Source organism: Cyrtonyx montezumae, unplaced genomic scaffold (assembly GCF_038088225.1).
Source record: "Cyrtonyx montezumae isolate F1298 unplaced genomic scaffold, pur_monq_1.0 scaffold_3, whole genome shotgun sequence".
In the NCBI taxonomy this organism is placed as follows: Eukaryota; Metazoa; Chordata; class Aves; order Galliformes; family Odontophoridae; genus Cyrtonyx; species Cyrtonyx montezumae.
Window position 1 is genome coordinate 56,443,974 of NW_027072034.1, and position 17,889 is coordinate 56,461,862.

General features: G+C 43.6%; 1 protein-coding gene across 1 annotated transcript in view; it reads right to left on the minus strand.

The window, feature by feature from the left end:
* BACE2 (beta-secretase 2) overlaps positions 1-13,905 on the minus strand; it is a 49,339-nt gene extending 35,434 nt beyond the window's left edge. The window contains exon 1 of the mRNA XM_065741669.1: positions 13,594-13,905. Coding sequence (XP_065597741.1) covers positions 13,594-13,905 — 312 coding nt within the window. The remainder of the gene's footprint in view (positions 1-13,593) is intronic.
* Positions 13,906-17,889: the final 3,984 nt, after the last annotated feature.

Sequence of the window (17,889 nt, forward strand, 5' to 3'; positions counted from 1 at the left end):
GTAGGTCCTTTCCAACCTTATGAACTTATGAACTTATTTCCCCCCAACATATCCAAATGGTGTCAGGGCCTGAGGTGTGATCCCACACTTATGCAACCTTTACCTTCGCTCTACCACCACCTGCCTCATAAGACACTTTTCTGTCACTGGCCACCATCAAACTTGCACTGGGCTAACAGAAGACAGAATCTCCTGCCCTAACTCTTTTCATGATCTGAACCGCCAGTCTGGGTAAAATACTTTTTTTTTCCCCCTTGGAAATGTAATAATTTCTTTCTTTGCCAGAAGATGAAAAGTACTATCAGGATTAGCCAATCTTTCCCCGTTTAAGAGAGCTGTGTGCTTCTATAGTTGAGATTTGTGTTAAAAACACAAATGCTAAAGATGACTGATTACTCTGAAGTATAAACTTGCTAAACTAAATTGTGACTTGAAATATGAACAACTGACTCTGGGACTGATGAATAGTCATTCTGAAGAGAAATATTACAGGAAGTGCTTTATATATATTATCATTTTGACAATAAGGGAAGGCTATTATGGTTTAAAGACAAAAAAAAAAATGTCAGCCAATCAATAATCCTGGTAACAAAGGAAAATATCTATTCTTCATTTGTGCGCCCTCCTTTCTACCATTTCCTTCAGTCTCATAAACATTAATATTCATCCTGCACATGCTGTCTCATGTGGTATCTTATTTTTCAAGCTGGAATTTATTTCCTGTGTCTAGAATCATCCTACAGCACATCCATCCTATTCACGTTATATGAACATGTTTCGCTGTTGAACATGAGCAATTACTTGTTTATCTTAGTGCAGGGTGAATCGCAGCAATTTTGTCTCACTGTCTTTTCAGAAAAGATTGACCTTTTTTTCTCTTTTCTTCCAGATATAAGTTCCTCTCCCGTATCACTGACTTGGACACCAAATAGCTGACAAAAAATGTGTGTGAAATAACTCCCTCGTTCATCAAAACAGCTATACCTCAACTGAAGCCATGCCTCGTTCTAGATACTGTGTTTCAAGGAAAATCTGGACAACTCAGAGAATGTTCATTAACAACAATCATCTACAGGTCTAGGAATACCTGTAAATAAACACTGGAAGGCTTGAACTCTGTATACTGTGGAAAACGGATTGTCTTTTAACAGTATGTAAGCTTATTGTGTCTTCTCCAGTCTTTCCCACTGTAGGCAGCAATGCAGGAACTTTTACTTCCAATGTGAAGTAGACAATTAGTTGTTACTAAGAACAGTCCGATGTGCTTACAAACTTCAGTGAGGAAAAAAAATATTTTCTATATGTATACTAAGCATGTTTATTAACTGAAAGATTATGACATGCTTAAGTAAATGTAAGATTAAAAAAAAATAAGACAACAAAAGACAAACATCCTGAAATGAAAGAATGAAAGCAGAAAACATCAGGCTTTTATGTGCTAAGTATGTACAAAGCCCACATGAAAAAAAAAAAAAAAAAAGCAAATTTCCACCTGTTAGTAGGTGTATAGAAACTAAATTCATCAATTTTCCACTAATCACAGTACAGCAATGAGACAAGGGAGAGTGTAGGCTGAATACCACTGAGATGAACAATCCTGTCTAACTGTAAGGCTCACTAAGAATCCTAGTGCCCACTCAGCCTTGGTTTAGAGAGATGGGCATCTGAGCCTTGTGCCACATCTGAATTAGCAAGCATCTCATCCAAAGCTCACTTCTTCCCCAGCAAACGCAGACTAAAAGTGTTGGAGAGACAGCTATTAATTCAATAATCCAACAGCTAACAAGAAACAAAGACATGCCTGAAGACTGTTTCAACCAACAGGCCTAGTCTTGGAGATAGGCTTGCACACGCCATGACATATCTCACAGTGTCATGAACCTGGATCTCATTCCTGCTTTGAAACCACCCTGTTATAGTCAACAGTAGAGCATGCTTGCTGGGCACCGCTGGGCAGGATTCCAAGCTCTGCGGAGCAATGGCCAACCACATGATATAGCCACGAGTTTAGGGGGCTGCATGTGCTGAACAAAGACCTGGGAAAGGAAAGAGCTTATAGCTCTGCATTAAACAGGAGGGCAGAGGAGATGTGGGAAGGACTGCAAAGCTATTTCAGAATACAGGAACATCCACCAGCCATAAAGGTTTTCACTGTCCCCAGCAAACTCCTCCTTAGTTAGCATCTACGCAATAGTACCCATGTGCTTAACCACACTTCATTCCTGATGTAAAGAAAAACTTTGTCAAATTGTTTCAGCTGACCTGAAGCTACACTTTTCCTGTAAAACAGACAACTACCTCACTTAAAAACAACAACAACAACAACAAAAAGCCAACAACAAAAAAAAATCCACCTCAAGTGTCTTAGGTTTAAAGTCTGCTATGTCTGTTCTATTTACTGGTATTTCTTAAGGCATGATACTTCTAAAAAACACAGTTCTATGTAAAACATTTCAGAGGGCTTTTTTGTTTTATTTTGTTTTAGAGAAAAGAAAAAAGAGGAAAGGTCTCACCACACTAATATATTACTTTTTAGAATATGAAGAAGGGATTTTTGCTTTGCTTTTTTTTTAAAGGAAATGAAATCAGTAAGCCAACGTTAATGTATTATATGCAGTGAATTATTATAGTTAGAAGCTGCATACAGTTTAGAATTTCAATTTTCCTAGGCTTTCTGCTCTACAAAATTAGCTTCCAATTTATTTTGTCAGTCCATCCTTTTCTTTACTTTTATTGTTCATTAGAATCAGAGAAAATGCTGTCTGAAAAAAAAAATTGCATTTGTATTTCTTTTTTCTGCCTAGCTCTAGAAGTCCTCCACTCTAAAGAAACCCACCTCCCACTGCAGTGTCTGTAAGATCGAATGTTTGACACATTTATGCAGAGCCAAGTTAGACCAAATAATTGTTAATCTGACCTTCCTCACGCTGCACATACAAGCTTCTATACCATGAGTCACTGCCCATGTCTACTGTGCCAGCTGGATGCAATATAACCAATCAAAGGTCATATTTCAAACTTCAACACACCTTATGAAATCTATCCTTAACGCTCCTGACTGTAGACTAGGGAGTATCTCAGCCTTACACATATTGCTTTATTTTAAGTCTTTCTTTTGTCGAAGACACCATCTTTCAGCAGCAGGCAGACCCAGCAGCAGCCTAACAGGAGAGCCTCTGTCTCACTCCTGTAACTCTACATTTGCAGGATAGTAGTGAGAAAAATCTGTGTTTTAAGAACGCTGCATGCTTGACCTGATCCCAAAAGCCCTTTTCCCTCTCCTCCCCCTGTCAGCTCACTCCTGTAGCTACACGACTCTCTTCAGGTTTTTTTTCTCTCTGTCAAGATGTTAGTTTCGGAGATGGGTGTTTGTTAGTGAAGATTTTTCAAACTCTGAAGAGCTGCATGAGGAAAGGTGAAGGAAGGACAAGCCAGACACATCAGGCTGAGCTGTTCTCCCTGATCAGGCTGTCCTCATCCAGGTGCCATACCCACACAGTATAGCTACTCACTGTAACGTCCTTCCAGGACTCCTACAGAAAGGTCTTGCTCATATTTTTTCTGTGCTTTTCACAGAGCAGGACATAGGATGCTTATACAGTATATTCTATCCATTCCCCTAAAACAAAATCGTAGTAAATAAGCAGTATTTTTCTTAAGATCCTTTTCATCTCTACACCACAACAGTGAAATAAACCTTTCCAAAACACTAAAACCAATGGACAGGACTACATGAGAATGCCACCTCACCGCTCAAGATTAGTTTGTGGTTGTGAAAGCAGCCTCTGCTTTCTGGAGGCCAGAAAACCATGCACTAGCCCATGGTCACAGACTGAATTAGACAGGACTGTGGGATATAGGGAGGTACGTACATTAGCACTCTCCTGGAAAAACTCGATATGCAGCTCCCTGTACCTCAAGTCATGACCAATGCCAGAAAAATGTCACAATTTGTTCTTCAGGATGGGACTTGCAGCACTGCTGGATTTTGTTCCACCTAAGACAGCTCCTACATTATGGTCAAGTAGGGATGTTTCCACATGGAGAGATGGAGAGACAGCCACCATCACCTAATTTTACACAGCCACTGGGTTGTTGCTATAAGAATGGCAACGGATAGAACTAGATCAGCTGCTGCAAGCAAGAGGAAATGAAGGAAGAGATCACAAACAACAACACCAGGCACCAGGTCCAGCTACATCAAACACAAGGACTACAATTTAGCTAATTCAGACTGCATTCACTGCTAGAGAAGCTGTGCCATGTTTCCGGAGAAGGGTGTTGGGTCAAACTGCTCCCCACTGCTCTGGGCTGTCTTGATCAGCCTTGCGAATGTACACAGGTGTCCTGGGGAATGTACACAGGCAGCCCCAGGCCCCTGAGCACAAGCAAGGTGACGCAATTCCATTGTTTTAACTACCCTGGTAATTATTACAGAGAATGCAACTTATGGTAGGCTACTGCTCCCCATTCCTATTTAGGCTATTACCATGAGCAGAATTTGATTGTTATCATGGGTATTGCTTGGAATCATACAGTGGAGTTCAAAGGCATACACAAAAAGCAGCCTTCAAAATCATAACGGGGGAAAAAAAAAAGCCTATAAGCCATCTCACAAGAAAGTTTGATTTATTAAAAAAAGGTATGATATTTTTAATTCATATTTATTCTAACACTTTTACTTAAAAATTTGGAAGGGCAATTTAAAAAAGCAGACTTGATTTCCAAGTGAAATAAGATATTATTTTTTTATTTTGAAGAAAATAAAAAAATAAAAAGCAGCAGTATTACTCCCCCTGCTCCTGGACTCATTTATTTCTCTCTCTCCTTCTCAAACATGCACACTTTAGTCTCTTTACCCTGGCTAATTCTGTGGAGGCAGCAGCTCTGGGAAATGAACTAGCTTTGCCTGTGGCTCATACATCGTTACAATTGTTAACTAAGTTCTACTATAAAAATCTTTATTACACAGGAGAACACAGAAACATGCAGGAACACGACTTTATTTTCAGATACCAGGCTGCGTTTTTAGGGCAGGAAGTTAAAATACTTTTTATTCTCTCAGGCTTACAGAGGCTGCTTCACATAGAGAGGTTCCTGCTACCCTCTCCTTCAAATATCAACCTGTATGCAGGAGTAAACTATCTTCTGTTTCAAGCAGGAGCTAATGTCCACTGTGTGATGATGGTATCTCAGAACCCACAGTTGCCCAAGGTTTCAACAATTCATGTCCTGCCAGGAATGGCTGTCCTAAAGCCTTGAAGCATTCACCCCGTGCTGAAGCTTGGAATGCCCAGACCAGTGGAGCACTAGAAGTCTGACTACCAGCACTGGAAAACACTGTAGAGCACACCTGCTGTGAACAAAGTTCCCAAATCTGAATAAAAATGTAGATAGTACTATTGGCATTTGGTCATTTGCCAAAACAAGACTAACTTAAACAATAAGCAGAGTGCCAATGAAAGTTAACTTTAGCTGGAATATGTAACACATTCCAGCATTCATAACTACGGCTGCTGAGAAAATTTCTGATTTTGTTTTCCATACATTATTTATTTCAGCAGTCCAAATGCAAAAATCTGGCACTCTGGTTCATGTGAAATGTTTGTGTTATTCCCTGAAGGACTCTGCATCTGCAAAGTAATGAGAAGATTATTCTGTGACAGATAAACTGAAGCAGTGTGACTGCATCAGATGTTACCTTGCTACAGCATTTCTCAAGCTTTTTCAAAGTGTGACCACCTTTGGACTCCTCTGTCAAATCTGCAGCCTGAGAGTCTGGGAGAAGAAAAAATGAATGAAATAATAAATAAAAATCTCTTTAGACACAGGAAAATATCAGCAGGACTGATGAATCAGTTTTTGACACATCCCAACTCCCTCTCACCTGTAGCAGACACCTAGCAGACAGCACACGAAAGAAAACACAGGGCTTTCTGTACCACACTCAAGCAGCCTGATAACACTGCACTAAATAACTTCCAAAAGGGTACAGCATGCTCTGTCTTGAAAAGGCATTACAAATACCAATTTTTTGTGTTGCAAACACTGGCTGAGTTCTGCGTGGACAGGCTGATAATAGCTGAATTTTGGAAGTTGTGTTTCTAATTAAGTAGGAAAAAAAATGAGAAAAATAAAAACCTCTCCCTCAAGATTTCAGTCGAAGTTGCAATTGGGAAAAACAAATCTGCAGATGAACTGTGTCATTTCATTCCCAATACCACAGAAAATGACTTTTTTTAGGGAGTGCAGGGAGACAGGAACCACCCATCTGTATGACTGCTTTCTAGATAAGCCCCACGAGGATGATCTTCTGGGATGAAGCAAGGAGCAAAGTGAGGTATGGTATGGCAGCGAAACAAGAAAGAAGAGCCAAGGTGGAGAAAAAACCCTCACAGGTGGCCTTGCTGCAGTGCTGAAGGTAGGCCTGAAGGTAGCCTTCACTGCACAGCAGGCTCTGAGGCTCTGCCCGCAGGTTGCTCGCAAGCCAGATCCACAAACAAATATCAGAAGGAATTACCTGAGAGAGAGCTGCCAAAATGGCCTGATTACTTTTTCCCTATCAAATGGCAGGTGTTGGCCTTTCATGAGAGAAGGTTTATGTTCCGGCCCTCAAGTGCAAAGGTTACCCTTGGCTCCTGAGTTGGCTTTTTTCTTCCAAAGAAGAAAATCCTACTGGGAAAAAGCAGTGCTGGCAAAGCAGATATAGATCCCTAGGAACTGACTTTAAATAGGAGCTTCCCAAGTGTTACTGCACCATTAATAACTTTCCTCTTTAAATTAAAATTGGACTATCAGTGACTTCAAGACACTTCAGCCCCTGAACGCACTCTGCCTAACTTAACAGCAGTTTTTGCTAGTAAGTAAGTGCAAAAATAAACCAAACATAAAGCTAAATAAAACCAACTAAATTTAGTACACACAAGCTGAGCAAAGACAACGAAAAATCTACAAGTAATTTGCTTTTCATGATTTAAAATCACTAGTAAGCAGAAATAGGATTGTAGAATGCAATTACAGTCTTAACAGATTGTCTTCAAAAGAGCTTCTTAATTATGACACATTAATTGTATTCCATGAGTTCTAATTTTCATTTGTTTAAGATTTTTTCCTGCTTACTTATTTTCCTCAGATTCCCTCTCCATGGTATTCCACAGGCTCTATTTGAGATCTCTTATAATAAATAAATAAATAACAAGATCCATTACTTTGGTCCCCTAACACTCCTCATAAAGTAGTAGCAGTGAGAGGTCCAACTGGCCAAATTTTTCTCTCATGAGTGTCTGTGATGTAGACATACACAGAAAAAAAGGAGACATTCAGCTAACATGTAATTTTAAAACAAGAGGCTACATGTGCAAAATACTACAAATGGTAGTAAACAATTGCAAACAATTTTATTCATGGGCTATTTAGGTGCTTTGAAGGACACTAAGCTAACAGATAAAGATTCAAATGTAAAACTTCTTTATTTTTATAGCAGCCTGGTATCTGTACACTATGCATTCCATTTGCTTCGCAAGCTCACATTTACATAGGAAAATGAGGCTAAAAAGTAGTAGGATGTATGACAGTTCCATCAATGGTAGAAAAAAAAATTCCTTTTTCTCAGGCAGCTCAATACTTCCTCTTTTACTTTGAAGACCTGATTTCAAGTCCTAATCTGGGCATAAATTTGAGTTCCTTCACTTATTAACATAAATTCTGATCAATTCTATATTTTACAAGTTAGAAAAGGGAGAGAAGTATGTCTGATTCAGACTGGAGAAACATATATGCAGGGCTATGTAACAATCTCAATTTCCTTTTTCAAATGTACTTATACTTGACAATGACCAGATAACATTTTGGGTGACTCACTTCACCTACAATAACTGAGACATTTTCTAAGATAATAAAACATGGACACAAAATATAGCAGTTAACATGCTCACAAAGACTCAAAGTCACAAGTATCCTTGAAAAACTAAAGACCACTGCAAATACAGTCAATTTAAACTGATCTAGCCAGATACTACCGCTAGAGCTCATGGACCTCTGGTTGGAGCTTAAAAAATAACTAAAAATTCCTCCCTTAATAATCCCAAATTCCACATGTGTTTTCTTTTGTCCACTGGCTTTTTATTTATTTATTTATTTGTATCGCTCCTGCTCTAAATCTCAACTGATTCACCCCTTTATAATAGGCAACACTGTTATTTGCTCACCCTCTAGTTAATTCTTTCTAAATTTAACTGATGCTTTTGCCTTGGTAGGGGATGAAATGCTTGGAGCAATAAAAAGTATGAACCTGACACCTTCTGCCACATCACTGATTTTCACAGCAGTCCCTCTGCCACAACTCACCAGGAACAGCAGCTGTGTTTGCTATGACCAGGGATGCTGGATAACATATTTCAGCACTGCTCTGAAGTAAAGCGAGCACCCTTCAGGGAGGTATCCCTGGAGAAGCTGGTGGGGCCTAAATCCAACCAATTTGAGTTGGAAGGAACCTTTAAAGGCCATCAGGTCCAACATCCCTGCAATGCTACAGCTCCTTCAGGTTGCTCAGAACCCCATCCAGACTGACCTTCAGTGTCTTCAGGGGCGGGGCATCCACCACCTCTCAGGGCAACTTGAGCCAGCGCTTCATTACTCTTACTGAAAAAAACTTTTTCCTTATATCCAGTCTAAATCTCCCCTATTTTGGTTTGAAACCATCTTCCTTTATCCTATCATAGCACACCCTGCTAGTCTGTCCTGAAGGACATCCTGAGGAACTAGTCTCCTCCATTCAGTCACACTGCACATTACAGGCCATTCATGGGCCATGACAAACCGCTCAAAACGCACCAGTGCAAAGCCTTGCTACAAAGTACTACCTGTGCTATATTCTACTAAGGCCACTACACTGCAATTACTCATGATTTGGGCTGCTTTTACAGTACTGGCACCACTACTTCCATGCAGTCTACCTGCAAGGGCTGATTTTGTATGAAGGAGATGCTGGAATGTAGATTTGTAAAGGAAGAGGCAGTTCTGTCAACTCAGATCTGGTATTCTTTGGTATACTTTGTTTTTGGCCAAAAATATATTACACCCCAGCACATTACATCAGAGCGTTGAGTCCTGTCTCCTCTAACTTCTGTATGGGAACTGTTGAATCAGGGCCTGAAGCACTGCTGGATCAGCTGAGGCGAGCACCGAGTCAGCCGCAGAAGCACAGGTGAAGGCAATGCACTGTGTGACCGGAAGGGGTGCAGTCTGGCTCCACCTCTCCCAGACCCCATTTCAGGGCTGACCACCACTGGGGAAGGATCTCTTGTTGGAGGTCTCTCCCATGTAGAGTTCTGGGTGAGCCTTTCCTTATTTACTGGTTGTCTTTATACCACCTGGATAAGCCATACAAAAATATATTACTCATCTTCATTATTTTGTGTGGGTGTTATTCTTTTGGGGTATTCACCCTTCAAACTTCCATGTCTTTGCCTTTTTTTATTTTGCTGGTACTCAACAACAACAACAAAAAGTAGTCTACCCAATTCATTAGGTAAGAGCAGTAATCTGCATCTCCATAGTACCTCCAGCAGAGAGAGCTGAAAGAATTCTGTGCTACAACCTTAAAACACTCCGTATGTCACAGTACTCACCTTCATTTCATTTTTCATCTTCCATAGAAAGCTCAAAAATATAAATATATTTTTGAGATCTACATAACTATTAAAAAAAGAAAAGAAGGGGAAAAGAATTAATAGACTTGAGCTGGAGTTTGCCTTCTGGTGTTTGAACCTGGTTGGATCATATTTTCAAAATTTCTCCTTGTATCTAGAAGGAAGGTGAACTCCCTTTGAAGAAAATTTAAACAAAGCTTAGCTTCTTGGAGAATGACACAGCTGCAGGAATCGGGCACTTATCACCTAATATAGCAAGACTACTGAAGTAATGAAATCACAAGAGCAGCTGAATCTTTCCTCACAGTATTCAATCCTTATAACTCTCATGAAATGAAAGCTATCAACAATTAAGGAAGAATGGCTGCGTGTTCAGCAATTGCTAATGCGTATGTTCATCACCTTCAAACTTTTAAGCTATAAATTATAAAAGTTTGTACGCTCTTGAGATATTTAATGTGTATCTTTCTTCTCCTTAATAACTGAAATAAAGTGAACAGAAGACAACCTCCCATTGATTATATGGAAATTTGAGTTTGCATTTTGCAGCAAAGGCCATGAGACTCAACATTTATATAAACCTGCGAAGTTCAGAGGGAGTTTATTGGAGAGGTTTTTGCTCACCCCTGCACAGAACAAACTGCTATTAGGAGGAACAATAAACAAAACCTCTTTGTGCATAGAATGAGAAGCTTAAATTTCAGTAAGGGTTTATGTATTCAGAGCATAAATTAGATACTATCATGGTTTCAATACCTATAATCAAACCATATCTACAGGACTCTGAGCCCTCAAGAGGTGCATGCCAAGCCTCCCTCTTCAATGAAGTTGAAGGTATAATATTTATATGATCTCAATAAAAGCACAATTTGGAAAAGCAGCAAGACTGACAGGGCTGCTACTACTTCGTATAATAAAGACCAACATAAGTAGCAAGATGAGACAACAGTACTTTTGCTAAGATTTAATACAATCCAGATGGACTTCAAGAAAGCTGTGAAGAACACGGGGTGCTTTATAAGAGTTTGACTGTTTCACTGGTCAAAGGCTTGTAAGAGAAGCTAAATTAATATCAACAGAACTGTGGAGAAGATAGTGAACAAATGTCTGAATGATCTTTGATTCTGTTCTGCACAGTGCTCAGGGTGGGCAAAATAATAGAAGATATAGCAAAGGAATTCATCAGATTATTTTAAGAAATAAAAAGTAAGAACAGTACATAATTCATACTGCAATCCTGTCAGCTCATATTTAAATTTAGCATTGGAAAAAGTGCACCTATACAGGCAAATGTAAAGCACATAAGCCATCAGAAGTAGGAGAACACACACCCATGAAGCAAGAGAGAAATATCTCACACTCTTCCATACAGAACTTTTATTTCTTTTTTTAGCTTTCGTGTAATCCTGTAGTAGAGCTGTATGTGTATTAATGAGAACTAATGTCAGTAATGACAAGTGATGATGATCTGGTAGCTAATCTGGAGATCTGATATGATAAGGATATTGTATAGTAAAACTGGAAATGGTCAGAAATACTTCTACTGCAAACACTTTGCAAAACTGGATCAACTACACTCAAATTTTCTCTCTTGAAAAAAAAAATTGACTTCACACAACTGCTCTATTTTTATATTGGCAGAACAAGTATTTCAGAACTGCCATTGTGAAGCTCAGTTCTGTACTGTTTATCTGCTGTATGACAAATCAGACTTGGAATGAAAGCCAAACTGTGCGCCTTAAATGACCTGAAAAGATAAGTTCTTTCATAGCAGCTTCCTTCCAAGAACTGAAATTAAAAAAGAAAAATTTCTACAAATGCAATTAAACAGTAATACAAGTTCACGAATGCTAAAGTCTCCTGAGAAACAAATGTTTACCCCCATACTGGCACAGCAGGCTTTCAACACTAAATGTAAAGTTAGCAGGCACCAGCAGCCTTATAACCGCAACATTAAATCTTGTGCCTTTTTTTACAGCCTGGTATTTGGTCTTGATTTGCTCCTGCCTTTTCTGCATTCCCCCACCCCTCGCTGAGATGCTGTGCAGAGAGGCAGCCTTGCTCCCTGGTCTTTCTTCTCATTTCTCCACAACTCTTCCTCGCTGGCAGGATTCCTCTTTGTCCATGGCAAAGCATTGGAGCAGCAGTGCCCTGTGACTTGGCTCAGAAGGAGTCTGGGTGACAGGAAATTGGAAAGGAATGGGCTATGGGGAAGTCCCACATCAGGGGGTTGCAAAAGGGAGGTGTTCAAGGTATACACTCTAGCTTGTGACTTGTGGCAAAGTTGGACTGAGATGAACCTTTAAATTAACCCCAAACATCTCTCCTTTCCTACCCAGTCATGATCCCCTGTGACTCCAGAAACTGCCTGTCCATGGAGTTTGATGTGATCCCAGCACTTGGCAGTACCAAGACACTTGCCTTCAGTGCCAGCACTGTATGAGATGCAAGTGCAACTGTTCTGCAGCAGCTCTGCGGCTTGCTGTAGAGCAGAAAAGCAACAAGCGTATTCACAGTCTTTAAGTCTTCCCAGTTCCAGGCAGGGAATAAGAGAACAAATTCCTATCCAAAATAGTAAATAAATTTTAACTGCACTCTGCTACATCACTGCATGCTGGGGTCTGACTTTCTGGAAGTGCATCTATGTTACAGTAACCATGGTGGGCTGGCTCACATGAATAAAACTTACTACGTGCTAGTCACCAGGAGCAATCCTTTAAATAATTAACCTTAAAAGAACTCAGAATTTGGCTCAAAACGTTGAAAATAGTGGTTTTTATTTCAAGTGGAAAATCAGCAAGGCACGTTTGCATGGCATGCAATGCAAAGTAATACTTGTCTGTTAGTGTAAGTGAAGGCAGGCATAGTGAGGGCATAGTGAGGGCAGACCTCTAGTTACATTATCAAGAGCCTGTCATATTTTTCCTTTTCCATTTCTTTTGCTTTCCAAATCCCCTTAGATGTGCAAGATGGTATCTTATATATTCACACTTTCTGCCTAAAATTATTTTTTTTAATTTAAGATGCAAAATCGGATTATTAGCCCAATCCAACCTGATATCTTGATGCTGGAGAAACCAATATTGAACGTCTCTCTGAGGAGTGAAGACCACACCATGGAGGAGCGTGCACTCTGAGGAGTGAAGACCACACTCTCAGAGCTCATAAAAAACACAGCCAACAGTGCAGAGGAGATGTTATTTGTGCCCTCTGTAGCTATCAGGCCACACCTGGGTACCTCAGACCTGGTTAGCTCCCTCTTAGCTCCATTTATTGATCATAAAACAAGATGCTTATTTCTAAACATTGTGCTCCCTTTCAGACACTTCAATTACAGCAACAGTGATCAACCCTGAGACATCCAGGTGTAAATAAAATCCCACAGAAGCCCCCCCCCACCCGCAGACACGCACACGGTGCAGCCTGGGCGTTCTGACGTTCCCTGCCTCGCGGCTACGGAGATCAGCCAAAGCAAAACAGGGATTCTTGTGTATGCGGGGATCGCCAGGGCTCGGCCTCAAGGAGCAAATCCCGGGGATGAATGGGGTTGAGAGGAGAGGGAGGGAAGCCCGCAGGGCCAGGAAACGGCCCCACTCAGCTGACAGTCATCCTCCAGCCCCGCCGCAGCCCGGCCGTCCCGTGACACGGCCGCGAGAAAACTTCGGACGCCTCGGGGCAGGGAGGGCTCGAGGAAACTTCGGGCTCCCTCCGATCCCCGGGGTGGGAGGGGCCCTCCTGAAGCAGTGGTTGGGCGCAGTTGAGCGGGGGATTCTGAGCGGAACCCCCCCACCCGGGAGCGGCTGCAAAGTTGCGCTTTGCCCGGCACCGGAATAAAGTCGCGTTGAAGCGAATCCCGGGGAGGGCGGCGGAGCCCGGCTGCCGAGATGCTCGCTCTTCTCAGACTCTCCCCCGCCCCGTCCCCCCGTTCCCGTCTCTCTCCTACCGCCTGCGGCGGGGTCCCGATCAGCATCTCCAGGTAGTATCCTCTGCCGGAGTCCCCCTGCAGATTCTCCACCATGGCCAAAAAGTTGAGGCTGCCCGCAGGGTCGGAGGCCAAGGCCAGGCCGCCCGCCTCGCCCAGGGCATCCCGCCGCCCCTCACCGGCGCTCCCCGGTCGCAGCGGCAGCGGGGCGGGCGGCGATGTGCGGGGGGCGGACGGCTGGGACACGCGGAGCGGCAGCGAGAAGAAGGCCCGACTGAGCCCCGCGGCGCCGGCCAGCAGCAGCAGGAGCCTGGGGGCCGCCGGAGCGACCATCCCGGCGGCGCGTCCCGGCAGCGGCGGCTCGGGCGGGAGGCAGCGGCCGCCTGGCTGCCGGGGCTGGAAGAGGAGGAGGAGGAGGAGGAGGAAGGCGGGAGCGGCTTCCCCACGCCCCAGCTCCATCTCCCCCCTCCCCCCGCGCTGAGCTCCTCCTTGTTCCCTCCGCATGGCCCCGACGCCCGCACGCGGCCGGACAAGTTGCGCTGCTTCCCGCGGCGGCGGAGAAAGTTCTGTCGGCGCGGTCCGTTCGTCGGGGCGAAAACTTTCCGAGCGCCCCGAGGGGGCGATGGGGGTCGGACTCACCGCCCCGCTGGGCTGGGCCGGGCCGGACCGCGCCGCCGCCGTCTGTGTTCGTGTGTGCGGTAGTTCGTCTGCTGCGGTAACGGCGCGCTGTCATAAGAGCGGGGCATGACTGGCGTCCGCTTTTTAAAAAGGCTGTGAGGCTCTAAATGTCTTCATCGTGCGCGGAATTCATAACAGCGGTCGAGTGTGGCCTTTCAGAGGATGGGAACGCTTAGGATGAAATGAACCTCTGCGTGTCAGGAGTAATGGCACTGCGAGGCTGGGCGCTCCAGAAGCCTTCAGATGTGGCATTAAGCCAATCTGAGCTGAGTCACTTGGTGCTTTTTGGTCTCTGCACCCCTCAGTTGCCCCAACTCCTGCAGGATAGAAGTGACGCCTGCCCAGCCAGGTGTACCTCAGCGTGCCACCGTGCAAAATGGGCATAAACCTACTAGAGAGTGTCCAAAGAAGAGTTATGAAGTTGGTGAACAGGCAGAGCATGTGAGGAGCAGCTGAGGCCCCTGGGTGTGCTGAGCGCAGAGCAGAGGAGCTGAGGGGAGGCCTGATGGCGGCTGCAGCTCTCCCAGGGAGCGGAGGGGCAGCGCTGAGCTCTGCTCTGTGTGACAGCGACAGGGCCCGAGGGAACGGCATGGAGCTGTGTCAGGGGAGAGGCAGCTGGGGGTTAGAGACAGGGTCTACACCACAGGGCGGTGGGCATGGCACAGGATGCACAGGACAGGGGGCATGGAGTTCGAGGAGTGTTCAGACACGTCTCTCAGACATAGGGTTTGATTTCAGGTGGTCGTATGTGGAGCTAGGAGATAGATTTGGTGATCCTTGTGGGTCTTTTCCAATGTGGGATTTTCTCTTGATTCTCTGATGTGCTGTCCTCAGCAAACCCTCAGCAGCCACCTGTTTTATCCTTGGGTGTATACCCACTTCATATTGCGTGCACAGAGATCTGCCACAGCAAGCAGCAGGAGCTCCTGAGGGGGAAGAATCCTCCAAAGGATCTCCAGGTGTTTCACAGCTTCTGAGTGAATTTTCCTTCGAGTCAGGCAGTGTCTGCTCTTGTTCCTAGGAAGCCTGAGCAAACTCCTATGTTGCTCGTAGGTACTTTCCAGTTACTTGGGGATAATACTCTGAAAGAAAACTGAAGCCCACCCGCTGTTGCTGAAGGAAAAGAAGTGCTTTCACTTTTTGTCATTGATGTTTTCAGTACTTTGGCTTGTCATTCAAATCCTGGAGCCCTTCCCCTCACTTTGTAACCCCTCCCTTGGATCATTTTAGTGCTTCTGGAACATGGCAGCACAGAGTGGGTGCAGTCCCTGGCATCCGTGGGGAGGAGGAACGCTCTGCTGTGCTCTCAGCCTTGATTTGCAGGAGGTGGGAAACGAGCAGCAGGATTGTCCTGTTGGAGAACTTGGGCAGAAGGCAAGGATAATGGTTGTGTTCACATTATTTTACTTGTGGGAAACACATTTTAGTAAAAGGTGTAACTGTTCAAACCCTGCGCCTCCCAGGTGGTAGGAAGCTTTCTCCTTTCCTCATGAGGAGAATAGTGAAATACTGCAGCCCTACTATGAGCAGCATCAGCTAGTTGGTGCAGAGAAGCTGGCAGTTGAACACCTGCGAGAGCGGCAGTTTGGCTCACAGGAATGGTTATCTCCTGGGTGCTCTGTTTTTTTTGTTGTTGTTGTTGTTGTTGTTGTTGTTTTAATGGGGCTGAGCAAGGGCATGCTGTGCTGCACAGCCTGTGTCGCCAGGGCTGCAGCTGAAGGGTGGTTAAGGCTCTTTGTGGGTGAGCTGCGAGCTGGAGAAGTGCCCATGCCCCTCTGAGAAAGGAAAGTAATCGGGACTATAACTGAACACCCCCTCAGAGTGGTAGGGGTATATTTATAACAGTCAGCAGCTATATACATTTTGTTTGAATTCTTTTACAGTGCAGTAAGCCTTCCCCACTGCTTCTGTTGCTAAGATACATTGCCATACTTCTGGGGAGAGCAATCCCAGCCAGAAAAGTGTGTAGTTGTCAAAGTATGGAAGGTGTAGCATATAGCCCTTAAGACTGCAAGTGAAAATTTGTGTCATCAGACCTTTTTTGTCCTGTTTCCTGCAGTAGTCTAGAAGTCTCATAACACATGTGTATCAGACAGCTGCTGCATGTGGAGTGGTGTACACGTAACCTTACCATCCTCCCACCACATCATCACAGCCAGGCCTGTGTTCACACAGAAGTGTCTTGTGAGATTTCTGTTGTCACTCATCTTTATTTACCTAAGAATCTGATGAGGCTCAAGCCATACCACGTGCAGGTGAGCAGACCTAGAGTGTGCCCGAACAATGGCAGAAAGGGATCTTCTGAGAGCAGTGTAAACAGCTACTTTTGGAGAAGGCACTGTAAACTCCTCCCAGAGAACTGAACCCACTACACAAACAGTTCTTTGGAGAGGAAATCATCTGCATGCATTGCAACCACATTCAGTGTGTGCATTTGTTTGTTTGTGTACCACATACACAAAATAAATGAAATGCTGGAAACAGGTGCAAATGAAGGGTGTCTGGGCTCCTTATTTTCTAGAATATTTGAAGACTTTTTTTTCTCTGTATTTTGTTATTCCAAGTATGTGTTCTTTGAGTAAACAGTTGTTAAAAATCTTTACATATTGGCCTGTGAGAATGGGTCTTTTTAAAAAGTCATTTGTTCACATATAAATTTGCAGGTATGTCTAGACTTTGATCCAAGTCTACATTCATTTGCTTTGATGGTATTGTGGTTCTTTAAACTGTGAGTCACTTGAAAGTCAATCAGTATATCTCTCTGTAGCATAACCTTCCACTGGCGTTTAGAGAATACAGCATATCATAAACACGTAACTATGCTGGATGAAGTGTATTAACTATGTCTGAGGAATAGTTGCTATTTGTAGACGCTAGAACAGGGCTGTAGGGAGAACAGGAATGGAGAAGAAGGTTGAAGATGCAGAGGAAGTGCTGGAACTGAAGTGAACAGAGGAACTCTGGATGACTGAAAAGAGACCCTCTCTTTTCAAAAAGGGAAGCTATTAGGGGACTGCTAAGGCTGAAGCGGTTTTCAGCTGTGCATCTGGAGAAGTCAGGCCGACCTACGCTGTCGTTATGCAAGAACAAAGGGAGATGGACACAAAGTAAAGACTTCTATTCTAAAATTGCTTTGTCTACTTTCCGTGTTCCTACTGTTAGCGTAATCAATACTTCGGTTTTAAGAAGACTGATTGCTCTTTACCACTAATTGCATATTGGTATGGCAAGAAACCCTGCTGGATCTGCAGAGTACAAAGGGTTAATCTGAAGAGTTCAATAGCATTAGGAGAGAGGAGATTTTGTTTTTTTGGACCTCACTGGAAATGGTCTTCTCCATTTGCAATCTCCTTGCATCAGCTCTTTCATACTTCGTGCCCAGTCCAGTGAAACGCTGCTGGCAAATGACAGAGCAGTAAACAGCCGAGCAGCAGAGCAGCTGTGGAGACAACGTAGTTTGGCTCAGTTGCATGTCTGCCAAGGCAATGAACAAACCGAGATGAGGGGTGTGCCACACAGGAGAGCTATTCCAGTGATGCTCCTAGGGGTCTAGTTACATCTCCTGTGCCAAATGAGAACATGGGCAGTTTGGAGCCTTGCTTAAGGACAGCACAATGTGTAGAACTAAACCAAAATTAA